This window comes from Terrapene carolina, unplaced genomic scaffold (assembly GCF_002925995.2).
Source record: "Terrapene carolina triunguis isolate 2854851 unplaced genomic scaffold, T_m_triunguis-2.0 Scaffold580, whole genome shotgun sequence".
NCBI classification, from domain to species: Eukaryota; Metazoa; Chordata; order Testudines; family Emydidae; genus Terrapene; species Terrapene triunguis.
This window is the reverse complement of record NW_020664931.1, coordinates 3,467,551-3,489,547: the sequence shown is the minus strand read 5'-3', so window position 1 is coordinate 3,489,547 and position 21,997 is coordinate 3,467,551. Positions and strand designations below refer to the sequence as shown.

General features: G+C 41.8%; 1 protein-coding gene across 2 annotated transcripts in view; it reads right to left on the bottom strand.

Moving 5' to 3' along the window:
- Positions 1–21,997, bottom strand: part of MTRR (5-methyltetrahydrofolate-homocysteine methyltransferase reductase) — a 108,818-nt gene that overhangs the window by 76,577 nt on the left and 10,244 nt on the right. The window contains exons 3-6 of one of the 2 annotated variants that reach the window (XM_026659127.1): positions 14,960–15,113; positions 11,175–11,292; positions 9,588–9,969; positions 2,372–2,494 (exon numbers count right to left, since the gene is read on the bottom strand). In XM_026659127.1, the coding sequence (XP_026514912.1) occupies positions 2,372–2,494; positions 9,588–9,969; positions 11,175–11,292; positions 14,960–15,113 (777 nt within the window). The remainder of the gene's footprint in view (positions 1–2,371; positions 2,495–9,587; positions 9,970–11,174; positions 11,293–14,959; positions 15,114–21,997) is intronic. The other variant, XM_026659128.1, reaches the window with a different exon arrangement.

Here is a 21,997-nt window from a genome sequence, read left to right as displayed (position 1 = left end):
TGCTTTTTACAGATTCAGACTAACACGGCTACCCCTCTGATACTTGAAGTTTTACCTTATTACCCAGTGTTTCAAAACATCTTCAAAGTTGTGTATTCATGGAGTCTTTTTGTCATTTTTCCTGGCATCAACTTTTCCCCTAATTTCCTCATTTCTGGTTACTTTAACCCCTTTCTTTTATTGAAAGAATCTTCCACAAAACCAATCTCACTCAATCCAAAATTAATAGAAGTCACTGTGATATTAATGTGGCTTTAAGAGAATGAACAGAATCTCCAGGATGTGGGAGCTGACAGCTGGAGGAGGCCGTTGGTTTGAGGTTAAACTGAGAGACTGACCCGCATTCAGATGCTCTGTATATACATCAACTATGTATTTAATAAAGACAGTTAATTTACGAGCAATGAATTATCATTATTAAAGACTAGAGAGACAAGGTGGCTGAGGTAATATCTTTTATTGGACCAACTTCTGTTGGTAAGAAGTTGTGGTGGAAATCTATGAGGGATTTTAGGCCATCTGTCCATGCAGAATGTCCATGGGGTGGGTTTGTGGAAGAAGAGTTTGTAGAGTTTCGCTTGGAGTTGTTTGGGGAAGGATTTGATGATATCCTTAAGTTCCTGGGTAAATTGTGGTGTGAGGGCTTCTTTGAATTCTTTCTAGTAGATGATGTCGTTAATGTAGTCATCACGGTTGAGGACTATGATGACACCCCCTTCATCTGCTGGTTTCACCACTATCTGGTGGTTACATTTGAGGGTCTGTATGGCTGTCCTTTCAGTGGTAGAGAGATTATGGTAGATGTGATGTTTGTGATGTTTCACAAAGCAATCCTCTATGTCTGATCTATAAGTCCTCATCCTCAAAGGAAACCTACACAACACTTTCAGAAGACAAGCCTGGGATCTTAAATTCGTAATTCTGCTAGGCACTAAAAATCATGGACTAAATATAGACACTGCATTTATGGCTTATTACAACAATCTGTAACTCAATAACCCCCTCTTTTTGTCCTCTGACTACAGAGGTATTAACGGGCCACTCTACCTTGAACGATCTCTTAGAATATGTGCTACCTGCTTATGCTAAACAATCTGTTCCACCTTGCATTTAGCTGTGATGCTTGGAGTTCTTTTCCCAGAACTGAAGAAGAGCTTTGTGTGGCTCAAAAGCTTGGCTCTCTCACCCACAGAAGTTGGTCCAATAAAAGATATTACCACACCCAATATCTCTTGTCTCTCTAATATCATTGGACCGACATGGCTACAACAACGCTATATATATTAAAGACGAGTGGATTACTTGAATATAGAACAACACATGGTACCATGAGTAAGGGAAGTTATAAAAAGAATTGAAAGAAGTTTAAAAAAAATAGCTAAAAGTTACTCAGAAGTGAAAAACAAATTTGAATGAAATAAGGAAAGAAGTAAATATAAATATCAGTCACATTTGTATCAAAAGAATTATTATGATAAAGGATCGCATGAACTACCTTATTTGAAACCAAATGATAGAGTACATATCTAAATGGTAGAAATTGGGCTCAGAAAGCCACTGTAACAAAAGACGTAACACCTCAATCTTGTGACATGACTAATGATGGTCAAGTGTATAGACAAAATTGGAGACATTTGCAATTGTTACCTGCAATTTTCAAACTCAGCTGAAAAAAGAAATTATATAATACTGCATCAAGAGCAGCAAGAAAATGAAAATGACATCATCCCTCTAAGTCATAAGAGCAACTTCAATATTATAGCAAATACAGAAGTTAGATGGTCATTGTATCAAAGAAGACTTGTTGAAACACTTACAGCAAGCAGTTAATTCTGATTTTGTAGACAGACAGATACACACACACACACACACACAAATAAATTTGTGCTAAAAAAAATTAAAAGAAAGTAGATGTGGTGTTACTGTGTCTTTAAGCAAACGAATGGAATCTCTAGGGTGTGGGAGCTGATAATGGGAGGAGTGAGTTGATGTCATGTGGGACTGATAAATTGATCTGAGTTAAGATGCTCTGCATATATGTTAATTATGTATCTAAATAAAGACTCTTGTTAAATTACTAGCAATGAATTATTATTAAGACTGGTAAACTACTTGAATATAAAACATATAAAATATGTAACAACTATTAAATGTTGGCTTATTTGGGGCCATACCCTCTACAGAATGAATGAGATCCTTTGTATTACAAACAAGATCAATCTCAGTTGACCCACACTTCAACCCACTGTAGAAAGATATTTTAATAATATAACCCAGAAGATTAGCATATAACATCACTCTTAACAGCTTTGTTCTCCAATTAATATTTTTTACCCTTTCTTCCACCAGCTGAGGATGTTTATCAACTTACTGAAATATCAAGTTCTAACAGCAAAGCTGTTTTTACTGCATCTTCCCTAGTGAGCTGCACTTCTTTGGTCACTGGAACATGGAAGACTGTACCATCTGAAATCAATGAGGACACACTGAGTTCCTGAAAACAAGGACATAAAAGTTTAATCTGATTAAATATAACCAACTGTATGGCAACCTACTATATAACATGTGCAAATAAACTCACAAGTAATTAGTAGGACCATTTTCTTTTTCATATTAACATTCTAAAAAGAGAATTCCAAACCACACTGTAAACATGCACTCTTTATACACATACAGTATCTCCCCCATACCTTTTTAAAAAATTCATACCCGAGTACAAACAGGGGCACTTTCAAACCAATTCTGAAGTATAATAAGCCCAAATGGGGGTAGAGGGGGAATATAGTTTGACAAGTCCCTGCTAAAGTGGATATCAAATACAGGTACAGTAGTTTTCTTTTTAAAGAGTTACCTTAAAAGAGCCAATTTAAAAGTGGCAATTATATCAGATACTGTATGTGGAAAAGATGACAGAGTGGCTAACACCATAACTAATGAATGTTGAAAGTAAGAATATAAACCATTTAAAATTATTCAAGATTTAAAAATTAGAAATATAGAATACAGCTAGGGTTAGACCAGTAAGCAGCTTATGGGAGAAAGCTTTAAATACAGTTGTATTTGTAAGCCTCAGCACTCTATAGATAGTATAAGAAAAGAGAATCAGAATTCAGGTTCTGTGCACAACAGGAGAGGCAACATGCTCAGCACCCAGAAGGAGGAGCATGCTACACTGTAGCAACCCTTTCTGACTCAATGAAGGGGAAACACTGGCAATTCCAGCCCGCCTCTGCCAGAGGGTGTCCTCAATTAAAGGTGAGGCTCAAGCCCTCATTTCACTCCCACCCGTATCAGTGAGCATCATCCACTACCACTGGAGAAGAGTTAAGAAAACTGAAAATGCAATATATACTATACTGTTTTCTCAGATGGATGGGAATTATTTTATCAGTTACAGAAGGGCAATTATTGACATCAGTATCCTAAACAGAGCTGGGCGAATAACTAATTTTTCAAGTATCAGGGGGTAGCCGTGTTAGTCTGTATCCACAAAAACAACAAGGAGTCTGGTGGCACCTTAAAGATTAACAGATTTATCTGGGCATAAGCTTTCGTGGGTAAAACACCACTTCTTCAGATGCATGGAGTGAAAATTACAGATGCAGGCATTATATAATGACACATGAAGGGAAGGGAGTTACCTCACAAGTGGAGAACCAGTGTTGACAGGGCCAATTCAATCAGGGTGGATGTAGTCCACTCCCAATAATAGATGAGGAGGTGTCAATGCCAGGAGAGAGAAAGTTGCTTCTGTAGTGAGCCAGCCACTCCCAGTCCCTATTCAAGCCCAAATTAATGGTGTTAAATTCAAAGAGAAACAGCAGAACTAAAATTCATTGGCAAACTACATCCACCCTCGTCAAACTGGCCCTGTCAACACTGGTTCTCCACTTGTGAGGTAACTCCCTTCCCTTCATGTGTCATTATATAATGCCTGCATCTGTAATTTTCACTCCATGCATCTGAAGAAGTGGTGTTTTACCCACGAAAGCTTATGCCCAAATAAATCTGTTAGTCTTTAAGGTGCCACCAGACTCCAAGTAATTTTTCAGTTTGCTGGCAGTTCCAAATATATATATATTTCAAGTCAAACTGAAACAAACATTGCAAAAAATTTCAGTGAACTGAAAAAATCCATTTTGGTTCAACCCTGAATGGATTTTCCACACATTTGTTAAGGGCTAGATTCACAAAAACAGCCAGAGGAAGAGAAGGGGATGTGGTCGTGCCACCCTCCTTATAACTTTTAGCCCAGCCATTAGGGCATTCACCTGAGATGTGGGAGACCGAGGTTCAATTTTCTCCTATGTCTCACACGAAGAAATTATTTGAACTTGGGTCTCACTCACTACAGGACAGTGCCTTAACTACTGGACTATGGTATATTCTGGTGTGTGGGTCTCTCAATCCTTTCTGTTGAAATTGTTCCACTTTGTATAAATAATTTAAAAAATCATTGGAACAGGAACTTGGGTCACCCAGATCCCAGATAAGTGTCCTGTCCACCAGGTTATATAGTCATGTTCACACTTTTCTTGGCACAATGAGTATTCATTGTCATTATGAATGGGCACCATCATCACCTCCAGGAGCGGTGCCAGGATTTTTGCCGCCCTAGGCGGCAGCGCTCCTCCTCTGAACATTCAGGGCGCCTGGGATCTTTGGCGGCGGGGGTCCTTCCGCTCCGCGTCTTCGGGTCACTTCGATGGCGGGTCCCGGAGCAAGTGAAGGACCCGCCACCAAATTTCCACTGAAGATCCGGAGCGGAAGGACCCCCCGCTGCCGAATTTCCTCTGAGGGCGGCAAAATGCCGCCCCCCAAATGCTGCCGCCCTAGGCGACCGCCTAGAGTCGCCTAGTGGAAGCGCCGGCCCTGATCACCTCCTCCTCCTTTGTGAATGACATCAGTCCCTCCCCAAATTTTTGTGGCCAAAACTATTCAATGAATTGACGTCAACTTCACAAATAGTTTCAGGTATACTGAAACGGTTTTCTTTTTCCAAACAAACTATTAGTCCGAAAAATTTCATCCAGCTCTAATCCTAAAGACTCCTTATAATTAAAGCAGAGGAATTAATAATATTCATTTTGAACTGTTAATCCTTAAAAAACATTTTAAATTGCTCTCAGAACGTTTTAGTTCCAGTCATTCAGACTCAGAGTCCAAATAAATCACTAAAGAGGCCACGTACCCAGCCCTGAACTTGAGAGTGGATGAGAGGAAATCCTTTTTTGGTGATGCTAAGATCTGAGTTGATGGGCTTCAGTAAGAGCTGCCTTTAGCTTTCCTTAGAAGGAAGAGGATGGTTGCTGTAACGTGAGATCTTGGAAAACACGTAGGCAGCAGGGTTACAATAGGGAACCAAGAGGACCCAACCTGCTGAGCAGTTCTAACTGTCCCTGTCAAAAACAACAGTAAAGAAAAAACAGACTTGACTGTGAAACTTTTTTCCCCTATCCATGCTCTGGGAGCACTGGGAACCATTTGGATTTGTCCAACAAATAGCTGAGAAAGAGACACACTAAGAGATACTTAGGGCCCTTCATTTTCGGTTTTTATTTTATTTAATTTTTCCCGGGAATTTATCAGTGTTTATTACAACAACAAAAACAGGTGGAAATGGGTGGAAAAAACTATAAATAGTTTGTCTGGGTAAATATCAGGGTTTCTTTTGGTGGACTGAAGGACAGGGGGGAAAATGTATTCATCCTTTTCCCAGGATTTTTTCAGTAAAAATCAATTTAAACTGAAAATGAAGGGGATTAGAGATATTCTACCACTATACTTCAAATTGCCACATTTAAGTTTTTTGTTCAATAGCAAAATTCAAACTTTCCTACTCATTACAGAGAAAGGGCAGAAGTAGAGGTGCGATTCTCAAGGTCTAGATTAGAATTTTATAAAATCCTTTTAAGATTAGAGCCAAACATCTATCAAAGCCTTAAAATAAGAAAGTGTGTTGAAGGCTACTTTTTTATATCTTGGAGATGCTCTAATTCATTTATTTGTAGCTAATCTGGGTCCCTTGAGCTAGTTTTCTAAACTGTCATGCATGGTAAGATTCCTGTGCTACACTCCAGTGGGTGGCTTTTACCAGCTTTGACCAAGCAGAGCAGTTCCATTCTGTTGCTTGGCAATGTTTACATTTTAATTTAGAAGAATTATCTTTTCGTTATTTTGTTCCACTCAGTTGCTTGTCTCAACTCTCCCTTCAGCTTCAGATACGCTGAGCTAGATAAACTCATACTCTGATGTTTGGTAATCACTAAGGGCTAGACTGTGAGATCAGGGCCGCCCAGAGGATTCAGGGGGCCTGGGGCAAAGCAATTTCGGGGGCCCCTTCAATAAAAAAAAGGTACAATACTATAGAATACTATATTCTCGTGGGGGCCCCTGTGGGGCCCGGGGCAAATTGCCCCACTTGCCCCCCTCCCACTCCCCCGGGCGGCCCTGTGTGAGATAAGTAGAGACAGCATGTTGTTGCACTGCTCCAGGAATAGCCTAGGAAAGAGAGACTGTGATACACACTCACTCAACCAACTCCATCCTCAGGGGAGGAGTAAACTGTGCCTAGTCTATACATAGCATAGTGCATGCTACCCCCATGTGCCAGCACAGCTGCACCACTGTGAAAGCAACAGTGCATAGGAGAATACATGTCTAGTATATAAACTTTAATTATTTCTCTTTCAAATGGGCTATCTTGATCAGTTGGCATAACCTAGTCAGTGTTGTCTTCACCTCTTCTTCCCACAGGTGGCTGGCCTCAGGGATAAGGCACATCAGTCTCAAGTGGCTCGTTGACTGGAAGGAAACAAGGCCTTCCACTTTAACCTTCATTTTTACAGTTTACAATCCTTGGTCACTCTGCCATATAGCATCTCTGTCTTTGGGCCATGTTATCAGAGTCCAAGACATACTTCACACCTGATTTCCTAATCAACCTTTATACTAACATCAGTTTGGAAAAAGTCCCACTTACACCAGCAGTTTTTCTAAAAATGCTTGTTGTTGCAAACCACAGGCACTCTTGGCTTGGACCCTAAAAATAAAAAGCCATAATTTTTTGAGGAAACCGCCTCAGGGTCAAGTAGATGGGTATTAACATCTATTCCCACTTATGAGAAAGAGGCTTCAACATTCTACAAAAATCATAGAATATCAGGATTGAAAGGAACCTCAGGAGGTCATCTAGTCCAACCCCCTACTCAAAGCAGGACCAATCCCCAGACAGATTTTTGCCCCAGATCCCTAAATGGCCCCCTCAAGGATTGAACTCACAACGCTGGGCTTGAATTCCAAAAGATCCTAGCAGGAAAAAAACCACTCAACCTGCATCCATCAGCAAATCTCAACACATCAAGACAGCTGTCACATCTTTCTTTTAAGATCTGGGCAGATATCAGCCAGTCCACCCAGGAACCTAATTAGCACCCTCTAAATTAACCATTTGGTTCTCATACCACCCACTGTGATGGTGTGGCATGTGCGCACCAACACTCCACTCATTCCCTGTCCCTCTTGCCCACCTACACCACAGCTGCTTCTATTCCTGTGCGGCAGGTAGCCAGGACAGGCTGTAAGGAGGCACCTTACACTACTTCCTCCTCTGCCTATCAGGCTAGCCAGGACACACTTTGGGTGTAAACACTAATCACCTATTTGTATTATTGATCCGTATTCTTCAAATTTACTACACTTACAGGGTAAGAAAAAAACATCCAGTGAATTCAATACTGTGAAGATTGAAAAATAGGATGAAATATAATCAGCTTTGTATAGTGCCACATTATCAGATGCCCTACTCTCCTTCCAGAAATTTCTAAATGCTCCCTACTGCCAGTTTAAAAATACACCCACTCCTGTCTTCAACATCCAATGACAATTAATTTCACTCCCTAGCCATGCACCTATCCAGTGACCAATGACTCCACCTTTTCCCTTTCCTCTTCCCCTCTCAACTTCTAGTTTTGTAATTCTCTCATTGTTTCCTAATAGGTCTCAAATGCATAACTAGAACGTTCATTTTCTTATCGTTTGCCTTTTAACTTTCTAGAATTGTTGAAGTTTTCATTCACAGATTAAAATGAAAGCTTAATGTTTCTAGAATTTAAAACAATACAAAAACTATTCAAATGCTTTATTTTCATTGTTTCAGAGAAACAGAGAATTGTTAAAAAGTGAGACATCTGAACAACAGTCCAGAGGTTTGCAGAATGTATATAGAAGAGTTTTGGCCCTTTGAAGCTAAGAATTTTAAATTTTCCACTGTTGAGTACTACATCAAAATGCACAGTTCCTTGGTTAACCAAGAAAGTTCTGGCTCCATCTGCAGAAAGGTGTTTACCTGGGATCTAAAATATTATTTCAGCATACTTGTCATTTCTTGGTTAGTATAACTCCTGTCAAACTTTGAAGCTGTCTCATCACAAGCACCAGAAGGGTAGAGAGCAGCTTAACAACAGCTGACTGGAAGAAAGTTAGCTATCAACTTGATTTTTTTTAAAAATAAATATGAAAAAAAGCAAACACGATCTCTCTCAACCTCCAAGTTCACATGGGATTTTATTTCAAAACTAAAGTAAAACAAAGAGCATGTCAGAATTCCAACTGTTATCTGAAAGAAACTTAGAAATATAACCAAATGAACCAAATGCTCAAGGTCTGGCAAACAAAGTACTGTTTTTAGCTGTATTTTCTAGACCATTCTGGGCTTCACAGCTATAGAGTGCAAAAGATCACAAGCTGAGGCTGTGGAGGCTTTGTTTTGTTTCGCATAGTATACCATAGTTTAAAATGGCTTCTTTGTAAAAGCATATTGAGCTTAAAGCACTAATATCAACCATTTGCTAGCTTTTAATCTGCAATTTATTGTTCAATTTACAACAGTAAAACTAGTATGATGTTATTACGGTGGCAAGTTTGTCACAGTTATTGACTATGAAGCTATATTTTGAGCTGTTTTTGCACGATCATTTCTGACTTTTGTAAAGTACTGCGTTTTGAATTAAAATTGGACTAGACTGATTTTAATGGAAGGAGTTTTTCATTACTACAAAATAAACTTTTGATGATTCCAGCAATTAAAGTTGTTCACTTCCTGGCATTTTGGTGTGATTTCCTTAGAGAGGGCTTATCATCTTGTCTGATATAACTGGTTATACTTATCAGGTCACGGTCCGCTAAACTGACAAACATTCAGATATAAGCAGACATTTGTTACTTATAAAGTAATATGAAAATCTGCTTCCTTCAGAAACATATATGCCTTAGAAATTTGTTCAAATGTCCCATTTAACTACAGAGACACAAGGTGGAGGAGGTAATGTCTTTTATTGGACCAACTTCTGCTGGCAAGAGAAACAAGCTTTTGAGCCACACAGAGCTCTTCTTCGGCTCGAAAACTTGTCTCTCTCACCAACAGAAGTTGGTCCAATACAAAATATTACATCACCCACCTTGTCTCTCTAATCTCCCAGGACAGACACAGCTACAACTACACTCCATTTAACTATAGGATCATGAGTGAAAACATCCATTGATCAGAATTTTCTATCTTTTATCATCCAAAACTCTGAAGTCCTTACCTGGCCAGCGCTGTCCTGAAACTGTACATCTATATATTCTGATGGCAGAGCAGGAATATTAAGAGTGGACTTTGAAAGAGGAGGGACTGATCGATCAAGTGAAGGTTCAGTATTTTGAACAGACACGACAGAATGAACATTAGCTGGTCTTTGGGATAAAGTATCAGTAGCCTTCACTTCTAAATCTTCTAGCTTCAAATGCTGTATTTCTGAGTCTAAGCTGCATGCTCCTGACATGCTTGGGTCTACAGTCATTGCAGAGACACCATTAGACACAGCCCTGAGATTGTTGCTCATGTCTTCTTTTATGTTCCGTGACGTAAATTCTCTTCTAAGGGCAAGCCAAAGCCCATCGATCCATGGCTCAACCACTATTTCCAAACTGAAACAAACAAGGCAAAGTGGAGGTAAAGTACGACTTACTTCACTTTTAATTCTTACGAATAACCAAAAGAACAAAAAAGACTTGATCACACTTTTCATTTTTCATTACATGTACACAAATAGCTACTATTAAGAGGACATCCTTTACTAAAAATTCATGTTTGCATTTGACATCACTTTTTTTTTTTTTTTTAGATTTAGGGGGGGAAAGCACTCTTTCTGCCAACTATACAACTTTTATCTTCTTATGATGAAGCTCATCATAAGGAATTAAAAAAGGAGTAACTGGAAAACACATGACTTTCAGCCGTTTATTGTAAGCTACAGACATAACTAATAAAGTTCAATTTTTTTAAAACACAAAAATAAGTCTTATGGTTGTGGCAATGTTTGTATGTTTTATTCTGTCCAGCACCTTCATACGCCTAACCAATATAAATAGCAAAGACTCTGGTCTCCATTTGATGGAAAGTGAAATCAGGAAAACAAGAACAAAACTATTTTCTCTCAGTAAAAATCTCTCTCTCTAAAGAAAACAGAAGACACTGAGATTAGTGGGCCATTTTATAGAAGAAAAAAATAATAATTTCAGGGAGTACTCAAACTAATCCTACTACTATAGAAGGGGGGGAAGGGGGGAAACAAAAACAAACTGCACAGAAGATTCCACCTATTGCGAGACAAAAACTGGTATGCTCAGATGGGTAAATCTCCTTTGTATGAAGCTTAGGTCACAGTTTTGTTTGAATCCAGTCTCCATATACTAGCTAGAGGTCACATTACCCACTGTTTCGACTACAGAGATATTGTTGAACTGTGGTTGTTTTGTATTTATAAGACTGAATTTTCTTTGGTTAAACCTAAAAACTAGTAATAAAACCTTGTAAACATAATATAGGTAGAAAAAGGCCAAGAATGTCACTGTTTATGAAAAGGTCTTCAGATGCAGTTTTCAGAAGTGCTGAGCCCTCACAGCTTCCACTGGAGTTGTGGACAGTTATCACTTCCCAGTGAACAGGCCCATTCAAATTCACTGAAGATAAGTATGATTCTTCTAGCTCATACTGGGTTCAATCCACTCAGATGCTTAGCATCGTCAACTACTACTGGCTTCACTGAGTACTCAGTAACTGGCAGGATTCATCTTTAATCCCGTGTTTATTGGGAGAAAATAAAAAACAATTAAACTAATTCTGCTCATACCCTACGCAATCATCCGCCAGTCCAGTCTCATAGAAATGCTGTGCACCGAGTTCCTGGAGTCGTTTGTCTACTATCTTCCCACCATTGCAGAAGAACATGTATTCAGAATCTCCCAGACCTGAAAAATCCATGTAAAGAGGGTTTATAGCTAACAAACAAACAGATATAAAATTTACAGTGAAAATTTACAGTGAAAACCAGTTGGGGGGAGGGATAGCTCACTGGTTTGAGCAACAGCCTATTATACTCCAGGTTGTGAGTTCAATCCTTAAGGGGGCCATTTAGGGATCTGGAGCAAAAATCTATCTAGGGATTGGTCCTGCTTTGAGCAGGGGATTGGACTAGATGACCTCCTGAGGTCCCTTCCAATCCTGATATTCTATGATTCAATTGTCTCACAAACAGGAAAGTTGGTATGTATATGAAAGTAGATATATTTAAATCCTAAATTAACAAAACACATGTGAACTGAAAATTGAATAGCTGATTACATTATTAAGGTATAGTTGACAAATGGTTCCTCTTCATTTACCTGCCCAGTTCCAAGTTCAACATGTTGTGTTTCTGTTGCAACAGCTGTAGGCACTGAAAATGCCTCAAGCAACATCTTCCTGCCATGTTTTAGGTGTTTATCATCAGAAACTGTTGTCAGAGAAACACAAAACACCTAAACTAACTAAAAACAAACTGTAGGTTGTAAATTCACGTGAATACCCAAGAAATAAATTTATTTCAGCTAGAGCTAAGATTGGTAATATATGTCACTAATTTAAAGGAGGAAAACATATTAAACATACTAGAGAGAAAAAGAAAAAGAGACAAACATTAGAAATGCAGGAAAATTTAAGTAAAGGTAAATTTTAAAACCAGAGAGGTATATGGAAATACATTAATCATGAAATTTTCCCCATTGTCTTGTTCAGGAACCATCAGAGATACTGAGTAAAAAATATCCAAGCATAACTCTTAGGGTATGTCTACACTTACAGAGTTTTTGCACTGTAAATTTCACTGGTGATAGGGAACCGGTGAAAGTAAAGTGCTGATTTGTGTATTCACTCAATTCCTCAGGCGTCAGAGAGTGTTTACACTACCAGCACTTCCATCATTGATGAGAGTAGCGCTGTAGGACAGCTATCCCATAGGGCAGCTCTCTCGATAGGTCTTGGGGGAGGGGGGGTGTGAGCGGAAGGCATTCTGGGACCCTGCTCAGTGCCTTGTGCTGCCCTGCTTCATGTCTCAGGAGCCCCATTAGTTCCTTGTTTCTTCCGTGGGATTTTTTTTAAAAACCTCCTGCTGTCTGGCTGCTTTCCCTGCCACATCTACAAACAAAGGGAAAGGGAGCTTCAAACTTTCCGGGGCTTACAGTCAAAGGGGCGGACATCGGTGCGTCAGAGCAGCGGAGATGCTGGCCAGTGTGGTCACTTCTGAAACTGTGGGATACCCGCCCGAGGCCAAAAGGTGTTTACACTGCTAGAACGTGTCTTCACTTTCACAGCAGTGCAAAAAGAAAGGCGGTAAGAGCTGTATGCCTCTCGTGAAGGTGGTTTTCTTTTTGCGGTGAACCTTCCGAGTTTCACTGCAAAAAGTGATTAACAAGTGTAGACGCTCCCGCGGTTTTAGCGCAAAAACTTTTTGCGCTTTAAATGGTAAGTGTAGACATACCCTTAGGTCCATAACCTCAATCGCCTTAGTAAAGATACTGATCCACCACAAAGTCAGAGAGACTACCTGCTCTTAACTACACTGTGATTAGGAGTTCTCACTGCCTTCTCAATGGCTAGTGAGGCCACAGTAAAAGATGTACTTAACATAACAAAGGGTTTTTTTCACAGTAGCCCCCAGTGGCCTAATGACCAAGGCATTGGCCTCCTAAACCAGGGATTGTGCGTTCAAGTCCCATCTAGGGTGAAGAGACTTTTTATGCGGGGAGGGATAGCTCAGTGCTTTGAGCATTGGCCTGCTACACCCCAGGTTGTGAGTTCAATCCTTAAGGGGGCCATTTAGGGATCTGGGGCAAAAATCTATCTGGGGATTGGTCCTGCTTTGAGCAGGGGATTGGACTAGATAACCTCCTGAGGTCCCTTCCAACCCTGATATTCTATGATATCTTTCCCCATTATTTACAAAGAATCCTAGGACTGGAAGGGACCTTGAGAGGTCATCTAATCTAGTCCCTTACACTCATGGCAGGACTAAGTATTATCTTGACCATCCCTGACAGGTGTTTGTCTAACCTGCTCTTAAGAATCTCCAGTGATGGAGATTCCACAACCTCCCTAGGCAATTTATTCCAGTGCTTAACTGCCCTGACAGTTAGGAAGTTTTTCCTAATTTCCAAACCAAACTGCTCTTACTGCAATTAAAGCCCCATTGCTTCTTGTCCTATCCTCAAAGGTTAAGGAGAACAATTTTTCTCCCTCCTCCTTGTAACAACGTTTTATGTACTTGAAAACTGTTATGTCCCCTCTCAGTAGATATACTGTTAGTTTTAAAGATGTCATTACACACATAGCTAGCAAACATGAAATTAGTTACAAAAAATCAATGCTCTGTTTCACATTCTCAATCGTCCATCTGCAATGAGTAATAAATACAGTATCTTCTCCAGAATTAATATGACTATGGCTGCATACTTCTTATACTCTTCAGAAAACTCTCATAACTAAAAATAAACTTCAGAATACACATGACAAAGCTTTTTAGCCTGATAGTTTAAATGCAGATTGAACAGTCAGCAGCTCTCTGGTAGTGGAATTAAAGCTTTTCAGATGAACTTTTGCATTTCCAGAACTGTCTGGGTTTTGGTTTTCTACCTCAATATTCTTTGATTTTTCCCCATTAAGTTACTGACAAGTGTTAACAATTTTAACTGTAGCTTAATTAACAAAAGCCATTTGGTGTTTCTCACTATTGTTGAAATAGGTCGTGGCACAAGTATTAAGAATTTTCAGATTAAAAAAAAAACTGACATTTTTTACACTTTCACATCTCCAAACTGACAGTCAATTTATTATAAATTTGATAATACAAATATTTTCCAAACCCACACCTCCTATCTCAATTTATAGTCTCAAATTACTTCTCACCCCCAGGATGTCCAATGGATATTAAATTGATAAATCACATTTTAATTTTGAATCAGATTCATGACAAATCCCTGCTATACTGCTCCACAATTATTACACATAAAATCAGCTAATAATATAAGAATAAAAGTTGTATTGTAAGAGATTGGGGCCTGTCTCATAGCACTCTCTTCTGGATGGACCCTGGCTTGCTCTTCTTGAACCCCCACCCGCCCTTGGGGAATTCTGCCAGGAACTGTCTCACCGTCTCTAGGGAAGTTAGTTTCCAGCAGGGTTAGTTGTTACGGTTCTTTTTCTTTTAATTCAAGTCTCCTCAACAAACAAGATAAAAACTTCTCAGTCTCCCTTCTGTTCATTTCTGTTTCAGGGAACAGCTCCTTCCAGCAGTAGCTCCAGTCTCTGTCAGGTATTGCAGCTCCTTATCTCCATTTCTTGCTCTTCCTTTTATGAGAATCAGCCAATTACGCTGCAGATCTTTTACCAAGCACAGCCAGCAGTGCTAGTCAGCGAGCCACTGGCTTCTGACCTCAATCAAATGGTATCCCTTATACCTTCACAACTATGAATAGGCTTATTTACTATTTTAAAAATTACTTAAAAGATACCACACTACAGTGGGGACAATATAGTGACAAATTAATTTCTGATAGTGATATAAAAGTGCAGGAAAAGGTGACACAGGAAATACTGTATTACCTAACAATCCATAACGTAGATGTGCAAAATAATCAGGTGGCAGGGTCTTGTTTTTAATTTCCTTAACAAACTTGCAAGCTGTGTCTGGAGGGTCTCCAGTGCCAGTAGTGGAAATAACAATAACAAGAGGGTCCTTTTCTGTTACCAGATTATACTACAAAAAAAGTGGAAAAAAGGCAAATTAAAAAGAATAACCCAATACACATTTATAGTCAAGTCAAAGAGTTGATCCTGGCAGTGTTGTTTTTTACAATTGGATGGTTTCTCACTTTCCTCCCTATCCCACATTTTTATGCTCTCTTCTCTTTTCTTCCATATCTGCATGAGACCATAGTAAGCCTTCTAAATAATGACAAGTTTATTTGGGGGATGCAACATTCTCTCACTGTGTATTACTTTTTGTGCTTGTAACCTCTTGTTTATTAACCTATTCTAACATGTGAAACAGTTTGTATAGAAGAAGAAAAGAAAAAAAGACTATCAGATTGCATGAACTCATGTCAGAAGTCTGAACTGCCTGGTCATCTCTTAACTCTATGATGTATGTATAATTAACCTAAAGAATGCCAGTGGTGTTACACAACAGATCAGTGTTCATTTCTTTTTGTACAAGATGTAAACAGCACTGTCTTGCAGTACGGTAAAAAAAACCCTGCACTCAGTAACATTACAAAAATCTTATGAAACAGGATGAGAGGGGTAAAGTGTGAAAGCAATACACGGGTATCCATACTAATACTGTGAAATAATGGCATCTGCACATTTAGGGTCAAATTTTCAACAAGTCTTTAATCTCACACCATTTGTATGGCCAATCAATTAAAGGCAAAATTCTGAGCACATCATTACTTGCATATCCAAAGATGAGGTGTTTTGAAAATGTGGCCCTTTAAAGTATCTGCCCACCTATCATTTCGAAAATGCATCTTTTGCATATCTCCCTTTTAACTGATTGTTTGTTAAGTGTTATATGTTGCTTTCACAAGAACTACTTAATCAACTCTGGCATTTATTTACATGCATCTGAAATTCTCAGGTGAAAACAATTCAGCTTGTTTGATGCGTCAAGTTGTCCATAGCAAGAAAAAAAAGTGGTTGCAACTGCACTGTGAGCTTAGTGGCAAAAGCATATCAACTGTCAGTTTGATTAATCAGACATCTACACCCTCTAAAATTTCCCTGCAGGGTAAGTTTGAAATCACATGAACAGCTAGCAGTTCACATGAAAAGACAATTTTAATTTAAACACATTCCAAGTGCTTTTATTTAAACAAAATGCTTAAATTTAAATATTAAGGTTCTGACAAGTTAAAAATAACGGTTACAAGACAGATGTACAGTATCTAGCTCAGGCTACTAGTTCCTAATTTAAGCATCTATAGTACAGACAATAGGAGGTCTTATCATAAGGGCAGTGTTAGGTCTTAATTTAGAACTTAAGATTTTGTGGGACTTTTTTCAGACCCATAATAATGTAAATTGCTAGGTCTTCCGCCTCTTTCTCAAGGCACACAAAAACACCACTCACACAGACCCAGTCCCATTATATAATTCTAAAAATTTCTAAATTACGAATGAAGGCAAGCAAACAAGATCTATCAGGACATTTTTTTTTTTTTTGCAACTTTTCATATAACTTGTTTTAGCTGTTTCCAATATAAATTGTAAAACTAAAAACTGAAATGTATTTCTGTTCAGATGCTGTTTTACACCCTGAACTCAACCCCTCAGATAACGCCAGCTATAATGTTTATAATATAGCTGTGCAGGAATAAACCCACAATGAGGACAAAACATCTTCTTTTTCTTTGTACATATCAGAATCAAAATAATAATGCTTAAAAAGAGTCTTCCATCAATCCACAGGCAAGGTTGGCAAGGCTGGCATTAAGTCACATACAGCTCTGCAGAACCACAAACCCTTAGGACGTGCTCTGGGTAAGAGGACTTGCATACTATACAGAAGAGTCAAGACCCTTTCATAATTTGCTGAGGTCTCATGCACATACATTATGGCATAAATCCCTCCCCTTTAGTGCTTTCGGAACTATCCCTGTAGCAGGCCCATTGGAGTCACTAAAGGTATGTCTACACTGCAAAAAAGCACTGCAGCAGCAAGTCTCAGAGCTTGGGTCCACAGACTTGGGCTCACAGTACAGCACTACAAATAGCCATGCAGAGGTTTTGGCACAGGCTAGAGCTCAGGCTCTGAACTCTGAACCCCACCCTCCTACCAAAGGCTTCAGAGCCTGAGCTCCAGCCTGAGTTGGAATGTCTACACAGCTATTTTACTGACCTAGTGTGATCCCCGCAAGCCTGAACATGTAGACCTTGGCACGGAAAGTTGTTGGTTGTTGTTTTTTCCCCCCCAGTGCAGATATACCATAAAAGCATCAGAGATGCCCTGGCAGCTTAGCTGTTGTTGCTAGGCCATATGCCACCCTCCAGCTGAGGTCACTCCTGAGTGCCCAATGCTAGGTCAAGACCTTCTCTCCCTGCACTCTCAGATGCTGGCTTCTGTGCTACCCTCTAAGTGCAAAGTCAGGAGGTAAAAAAGAGAAGAGGTGGCATGGGGCATGCTCCGTCCTTGCCTTAATGGGTGAGTGTGTGCATGCACAGCTGCATGGAAGTGCTTATAGGAGACATCAGAAAATTGTTATGCCCCTTTCCCTATTGGAAAAATTAGTTTAACTCAGCTAGCTGTTAGTCCCTGACATGACTCAAGGGAATTTTGCCCCTCAGGCCTCCCATGTCGGACGTCACACAAGGCCCCAGAAAACCTAGGCCTAGCCCTGGTATATTTTTCCCTGATTTGTCCTAGCCAAATAGAAGACCTCTCCATTCAGGTACAGCTGTTCTCTGGACAAGGAGTGAGGGAACTTGTAGTTGAAGAGATCTGCAAAACTATATAAATTGTCGTCTTCTCTTATCAAAACAAATAATAAACTTTAATCAAAAAATTCTCACATATGCGCAACATTTCATCTCATCAGTAAATCACAGCTCGGTGCCAACTTGCCATGTCTGACAAAATAAACTTGTTCCAGTAGCAGGCCACCTCCAGCCAAACAGGCCTGGAGATGCCCCCACATCAATCTGTAGAGAGTGTGGAAGGAAGAGACAACTGCTCTGAAGTAGATTGGAGGCTCCCTCACCCAGGGCCGGCGCTTCCACTAGGCAATCCTAGGCGGTCGCCATGGGCGGCAGGATTTGCAGGGCGGCATTTTGCTGCCCTCGGCGGAAATTCGGCGGCGGGGGTTCCTTCCGCTCCGGGTCTTCGGCGGAAGTTCGGCGGCGGGTCCTTCACTCGCTCCAGGACCCGCCGCCAAAGTGCCCCGAAGAAACGGAGCAGAAGGACCCCCGCCGCCGAATGCTCAGAGGAGGAGTGCTGCCGCCTAGGGTGGCAAAAACCCTGGTGCCGCTCCTGCCCTCACCTTTTGGGTTTGCTTTATGTTCTTTCCATAAGAATTGTTAATGTGTATAAAATACACAAGATGTGCTACTGTAAGTAACATTACACAATAAGAAGCTCTGCTGCCAAATAAGTAGTACTTCCCATAAAGATGACATGAGAACAGTAAATAGTTTACCTTTGTGTTCTCTGTTGCTCCTTTGATTACATGAAAATATCACCCATCCCTGATTTCCAAAACAGGTTTTGTTTTCTGCTTATTTATTTCCCCAGGAATATCAGGAATGTCAAGTTTTATCTTCTCTGTTCTTGTTGGAGGACCCAGATGTGTGGATTTGGTCCTTTCACAACCTTTAACAGAGGCCTTGGCTACACTTGTAGCTGTACAGCGCTGTGAGTTAAACCTGTCTTCGAACAGCTGAGTAGGGAAAGCGCTGCAGTCTGTCCACATTGACAGCTGCCAGCGCACTGTCGTGGCCACATTTGCGGCAATTGCAGCACCATTGGGAGAGGTGCATTATGGGCAGCTATCCCACAGAGCACCTCTTCCCATTCTGGTGCCGTGGGTTGTGCGAAGGGGGCGTGGGTGCGGGGGATTCTGGGTTCTGTCCCAACGCCCCGTGATGCATCGCTTCGCATCCCAGAAATCCCTTTGTTTCCGTCCACCTTTGGCGCCATCTTTCAACGGTTTCTGTGCAGCGCGATCTGTCTGCGGGAAATGGAGTCTGAACTGCTGAAGCGTATGCTGACGAGTCTCGCCAGCACGTCACGTTTGGCTGTCGAACTATTCCTTAAGATCCAAAGTGACAGTGAGAGTGAGTAGTCCGACAATGCTATCGAGCCGCGTAACCCGTACGACACAAAATTGCTTGTGGCATTCATGGATATGCTCAGCACCGTGGAACGCCGCTTTTGGGCTCGGGAAACAAGCACTGAGTGGTGGGATCACATCGTCATGGAAGTCTGGGATGATGAGCAGTGGCTGCGGAACTTTTGGATGAGAAAAGCCACTTTCATGGGACTGTGTGAGGAGCTCACCCCCACCCTGTGGCGCAAGCACATGAGATTGAGAGCTGCCCTGCCAGTGGAGAAGCGGGTGGCTATTGCAATCTGGAAGCTGGCAACTCCAGACAGCTACCGGTTGGTTGCAAACCAGCTTGGAGTGGGAAAGTTGACCGTTGGAATCATGTTGATGCAAGTTTGCAGGGCCATTAATCGCATCCTACTCAGAAGAACCATGACTCTGGGTAACGTGCAGGACATAGTGGATGGCTTTGCACAAATGGGGTTCCCTGTGAAGAGGCGATAGATGGGACGCACATTACTATTCTGGCACCACCCCACCTAGCATCCGAGTATGTTAATTGGAAGGAGTATTTCTCTATGATTCTCCAGGCACTTGTGGATCACCGTGGGTGTTTCGCTGACATTAACACAGGCTGGCCAGGAAAGGTGCATGATGCACGCATCTTTCGGAACACTTGGCTGTTCAGGAAGCTGCAGACCAGGACTTTTTTCCCCAGAGCAGAAGATCACAGTAGGGGAAGTTGAAATGCCCATTGTGATCCTTGGAGACCCCGCTTACCAGTTAATGCGTGGCTCATGAAACCCTACACAGGGAGCCTTGACAGCAGCAAGGAACAGTTCAACTACAGGCTGAGCCGGTGCCGAATGACTATGGAGTGTGCCTTTGGCCATTTAAAGGGCCACTGGCGATCTCTGTATGGGAAGCTGGACTTGGCCAAACACAGCATCCCCGCCGTTATATCCGCATGCTGTACCCTCCATAATATTTATGAAGGGAAGAGTGAAAGCTTCACTCAGGCATGGACCTCCGAGGTTGAACACCTGGAGGCTGAATTTGCACAGTCAGAGAGCAGGGCTATTACAGGGGCCCAGCGCGGGGCTGCAAGGATTAGGGATGCCTTGAGGAAGCAATTTGAGGCTGAAAACCAGCAGTGATATCTGGTGCCCTGCACGGGAGTGAAGTGCAGTAGTTCCAATCTTTAGGAATCAGTGTTTGCTAAGCAGACTTGCAGTGCCTGTTTATTTCCTGGGCTAAGGAATCTTTTACTTTATGCATGAATAAAGAATGTTTTCAAAGCCAAAAAATCCATTTATTGAAAAGAAAATTTATTTATTGAAAAGAATCACAACTGCCTGGGAATCAGAAAGGGCAAGGGGGTGGAGTGGGGAACGGTACAATCACAGATTTGCGTACATCCTGTCTGGTGTGCTGTGCAGTGAGTGCTGCACTTCAGGATAGCTATACTGCATGGTGATGGGGGTTGAGTGCAGAGGGTAAGGGTCGTGGTTTACAGGGCTGGGTGGTGAAGATACTGGTGTTGAAGGCAGCTGGTGGCGTGAAGAACCCAGAAGTTGGGGAAAGTGGGTTGGAGGTAACAGTGGGGCACAAGGGAAAGAGTTTTGGGACAAGGGCTGTAGGGGGATGGGACGTTTGCGTTTGCGGTACTGCTCCTTCTGCATGGCTACGAGCTCCTGGATAGCGTCTGCTTGGCGCTCCAGGATGCTTATGAGCCGATCCATGCTTTGCTGCCGGTGCTCCGTGCTTTGCTGCCGGTGCGCTGCGTTTTCCTGGCGGATCCTGCTTTCTCTCTCCCTCCAGTTCTGTGCTTTTTCATTCTCTTTAATAGATTGCCGCATCACTTCTTGCAGCATGTCTTCTTTGCTTTTTCGCGGTCTCTTCCTGAGTCTTTGCAGTCTCTGAGCAGGCGATAAGAGGGACGGCTGAGGTCTCAAGGTTGTTGCAGCTGTATAGGCAAAATGCAACATTTAACAGAGGCAGCATTGTTTATACCAGACAGAGTAATGATTTCTCCCACACTTAAGGCGGGCACACACAGGGTCTACACAATAGCATAATTTTCCCGTCCCAAACAGAGCACACATAACCCACAGGAGCCTCAAAATGGTGAGTAAGGGGGACTGATTATTTCAGGGCTGTACTGTCCTCTGGGTTTCTGTGCCTTGGGGAGAGCCAACAGCTGCAGGGGGCACCTACACTGAACACTGTCCCAACATTTTCCACAGGAGTTCGTCCTGAACGATATCTCGCTGCTGAGGGTGACCTGGGAAGCAAGGGAGGGTCTTCTACTGCAATGCGGCTTCCGCCCCGGCTCATATGCAGCTTGCCTGTGTGCAGCAATGGTCCCCCCGCCCCTCGCGGCACAGTGGCACGGACACGTTAGCCTGGCTGGGACAAGGACCACTCCTGATAAACCTGTGCAAGCGCATTGCACACGTTCTGGATGAGACATTCGAAGAGATTACCGAGGCCGATTACCCAATGTGATAAACTACATCAATGCACTATTCCGCATCTAGGCATGCATGCCTAACCCTCCTCTCCCAAAGAGCCCGCACCGAAAAAATTCCTTCCCGAAAAAAAAAACCACTTACCGGGAACCTGCTCTTCTCTTTGTCCTCCACCAAGTACCGGCCACTGCGACTGGCTACCTTCCTCCTGGCTCGAGAAGAGCTCCTGGCTGCATGCCTCCAGGGATTCCGGGATGTCTCCATCCAGCCCACCACCCTCACTCCCGTTTTCCTCCTCCTTCTCCTCCTCCTCCTCCTCCTCCCCCCCCCCCCCCCCCCCCCCCCCCCCC